We start from the raw sequence: 3,713 nt of genomic DNA, 5'->3' as shown, positions 1-3,713 counted from the left end.
GGCTTCCTTCGGCTTCCTTCGGCTTCCTGCTGCGGCCGCTCTGGGGACACCTCCGGAGCCTGCACCCGAGGGGCTTTGTAAGGGGGTAGTGAGGAGAGAGTGGTGTCACGCTTTTTCCTGTGCAATACGTTTTCTCTTGCGTATCTCTGCACTGCAAGATGCATCTTCCTTCCTTTTCCCACCCATCTCTTCGTTCTTTATTTGTTGTTTTACTCCAGCTGCTGCTGTGGGACAGTTTTATCTCTTCCCCCATTCTTTGATATATGGGAGGGCTGTGACTATTTCCCACTGCTCTGCTTCACCCTGGCTCTGAAGCTGCAGATAGTTAAGGTATCAGGCACGAAGTCACCCTTTGGCCAGGTTGCTCTTCAGACTTTTTTTACCATTTTAACATCAGGAAAGATGCACCCTGCAGGCTCTGAAGCACAAACCTATGCAGAAGGCATCCCTGGACCTGGCACTGTCCTCCCCAGGTCTGCATTTTTATGCCACTCCAACCCTCTGGCCACTCAACTCCCATGGCCACGTCAACCCCTTTGGTCATTCAGCTCCCTCAGCCACCTCAACCCCATGGCCACTCAACCTCATGGGCCTCCTCAACAACCCCGCTGGCCACCCCAACACCTTTGGCCACTCAACTCCCATGGCCACACCAACACCTATGGCCTCTCAACTGCATGGGCCACCTCAGCCCCATTGGCCACCCCAACACCTTGGCTACTCACCTGCATAGGCCACCCCAACCTCATTGGCCACTCCACCTGCCACGGCCACACAACTCTATGGCCAACCCAACCCCACAAGCACCCCAAGCACCAAGGACTGGGAGAAACAGCATCCCAAGCCCACCTTACCTCCCACCAGCTCAATTGCTTCCACTCAGAGCTAAGCACTGGCTCACAGCCATTCTCATAGCTCCTTCCCACAGCTGTGGATTCAGGGTGGGGGGGGCATCAGAATGAGGAGAAAGGAGGGAGGGACAATGTATGTGCGTGAGGGGGAAGAAAACTGGGTATTTTGACACTGGCTCTTGCTTGAAAAGTTTTCGAAACACTGTGGGGAGCCTGTTGCTTGGGGCAGGAGTTAACACAGAGCAGGAGGAGGAGGAGGAACTGCACTTCCCGAGAGGCCCCGCTGCGGCTGTGCCTCCTCCGGTGCCTTATCAGGAGCTGGGGTGACCAACAGGCAGCCCCACAGGGACAGGGTCATGGGGTTGAAGCACGGGATGAGGAGCACCAAGTGCCAGCTGATGGCTGCCAGCCTCTGTGTCATGGTAAGCGTGTGGCTGGGGGGGGGGGGGGGTCTCCAAAAAATTGGGGTGAAGAGGAGTATGGCTGCTTTAAGCGCTTGGAGAAGGGCAGCTTTCCCACGTTCTGTTTTTTGGGGCGTGGAAGGACGAGCAGAGTGAGCTGCTCGAGTTATCATAGAGCTGCGTGGTTATCGCCGGCCACCAGCACCGTTCCCTGAGCCGATAGACTTCTGGTTTGCTGGGGCTACTGCTCTGCCACCACCACTTCACAGCCTGACGGAGAAAGGAAAGCAGAACGGGTGGTTTTCAGCAATGAAAGATGTTTGCTTCTGTGTTTGGGAGCCTAAACAAGAGTCCTGGTGTCATTGTGTTTGCTTCTAGGAGGATGGGCACCAGCAGTGGGATGGGTGAGTGTGTGGAAACAGGGCTCTGATGGGAGCGTGGCTGATGGTGTCCACTCTGATGAGGGTTGAGTGGCCGTGAGGTTGGGGTTGAGTGGCCAAGGGATTGAGTGGCCAATGCGGTTGGGGTGACCATGAGGTTGGGGTGAGTGGGGTTGGGATCTGTCTGCAAAGCAAGAGCAGTCCTGGTGAGCATTTCTAGCAGCTTCTGAGGCAAATCCAATGGGAGTTTTCTGATGTCTTAGGGGGAGTTCAGGGGAAACCACACTGCTGATGGGAAAATGTACGTATTGGGAATGCTTTTCCTGGGCACTTCTGAGCTGGGCAGGCTTTTTGCCCATGCAGCTCATGGAAACTTCCAATCTTAAAAAAAAATAATATCTGTGTTTAGTTCAAAAAGAGTTGGTGGCTTAAGAAGAGTGTAATTAAAAGCTAATGCCTGCAAGTAACCTGGGGAGGCACAGGAGGACCGCTACCCCAACATGCTGAGAGGAGCAGCTGCAACACAGCCAGGAGTGCAGTGTTGCTGCCTTGGGGGCTCATTGAGACCGGTGTTCCTCAGCAATCTGAGCTAACTGGGGTTTCACATCACATTTTGCTGGATGTGGGTTGAGATAGGCAGTAATGCACAGCATGAAGGATCTGAAGGTGCCATGAATTTGATTATTTACAAGCGGATATTGCTGCAGTTCAGAAGTATTTAGACTCAGAAACTATCATTTTAGTGTGTCCAGAATTTGTCCTTTTAATTGCATCTGGGGGCACATGCATGCTGTTGGACACTGAGGCTGTGTGCCACTCAGTGGGATCTTGACGCCTTGTAACTTCCTTGATGCCAACCTTCCCTTCCAGCTGCTGGGGCTGTCCATTGCTACACTGAGCACGGTCACCCGCTATGGGCTTCACTTCTCCATCATCAGCAACGTCGCCCTTGAGAGCAGCTCCTACCGGGATATCCACCAGGCAGGTATGGCACAATGGCTGGGCAGGGAAGATGCTCTGAGGCTAAAACCATCAACTCCATCGGTCACTCCAATCCCATGGCTACTCAACCCCATCAGATTGGGCACCATCACCCGTGACCTACTGTTTTCTATTGGGTTCAGACACATGTGGCATCTCCTCATTGTTCCTAGCCCAGGTTGTAGCCTGGGCTGCATAGCTCGGCCCAGCCATGCCCTGTGCTGCTGGGAGGAAGCCAGTGGTGAGTGCTGAAGGAGATAGCTGTGCAGAGAGCCCCAGTAGGGCATCTGCTGCAGGCAGCATCCTGCCTGGGGATGAGGCAGTGAGATATGGACCAGATTGGAGAGCCCGTCTGTGCTGCAGCTCCCAACTGCATAGCAGGTGGGATACGATGGATCGTTCACAAACCATTCCAACTCTTTACATACCGCCTCCCCCAGACTCATTTCTTTCTGTCATCCTTCCAGCTTTCTACGTCGGCGTGTTCCTCAGCATGACCCTGATCCTCGCAGCCCTGCTGAGCGCGGTCGCCACGGTGCGAGAGTCGCGGTGCCTCACGGCAACGGTGCGTACCACGTTCGCTCACGTCTCACCACCCTTCTACCCCCATCTCCCCGTGCAGCCCGGCCCGGTGCCGCCGCGTTCGGCCGCTGGGAGGAGCTCGGGGATCGGCGCAGGGAACCGCACGCTGCCGGGCGGCGGAATCATAGAGAATGGCTCGGGTTGGAAGGGGCCTTAAAGCTCACTCAGCTCCAGCCCCCTGCCCTGGGCAGGATTATCCCCACCAGCTCAGGCTGCCCAGCGATTCATCCAACCTGGCCTTGAGCTCCTCCGAGGATGGGGCACCCACAGCTTCTCTGGGCAGCTGTGCCAGGGCCTCACTGCCTTCTGAGTAAAGAATTTCTTCCTAACATCTCACCTAAATCTCTCTTTTAGTCTAAAACCACACCCCCTCATCCTATCACTACGTGCATCCAGCAGTGCTGGTTGCTGTTGAGTAATGAGATCTGAAGGATAAAATATCGTGTTCCAAAATCCTGGACTATTATCCCCCAAGCTCCTCTTAAATGAGAAGAGCAGTGACAGCTTTATTGACTCTC

At 54.6% G+C, this 3,713-nt stretch overlaps 1 protein-coding gene and 1 long non-coding RNA gene across 3 annotated transcripts; one reads left to right on the top strand and one right to left on the bottom strand.

Annotated features, from left to right (window-relative positions):
• Positions 1-46: 46 nt before the first annotated feature.
• Positions 47-3,381, top strand: LOC104911034 (tetraspanin-32-like). The gene is made up of 3 exons (XM_010711094.3): positions 47-1,273; positions 2,503-2,617; positions 3,081-3,381. The coding sequence occupies exons 1-3, from the start codon at positions 1,208-1,210 to the stop codon at positions 3,350-3,352; spliced, it is 453 nt and encodes a 150-aa protein (XP_010709396.1). The 5' UTR covers positions 47-1,207; the 3' UTR covers positions 3,353-3,381.
• LOC109367677 lies at positions 2,566-3,133 on the bottom strand. 2 transcript variants are annotated; one of them, XR_002114981.1, is made up of 3 exons: positions 3,042-3,133; positions 2,738-2,834; positions 2,566-2,655 (listed from the first exon to the last, which is right to left on the bottom strand). It is a non-coding gene; the product is annotated as an uncharacterized LOC109367677 (long non-coding RNA). The 2 variants fall into 2 exon arrangements; XR_002114982.1 differs by having other exon boundaries at positions 2,738-2,837; positions 3,042-3,122.
• Positions 3,382-3,713: the final 332 nt, after the last annotated feature.

This window comes from Meleagris gallopavo, chromosome 5, assembly GCF_000146605.3.
Source record: "Meleagris gallopavo isolate NT-WF06-2002-E0010 breed Aviagen turkey brand Nicholas breeding stock chromosome 5, Turkey_5.1, whole genome shotgun sequence".
Lineage (NCBI taxonomy): Eukaryota > Metazoa > Chordata > Aves > Galliformes > Phasianidae > Meleagris > Meleagris gallopavo.
Note: the sequence above shows the minus strand (reverse complement) of the source record. Positions and strands in the feature narration are given on the sequence as shown.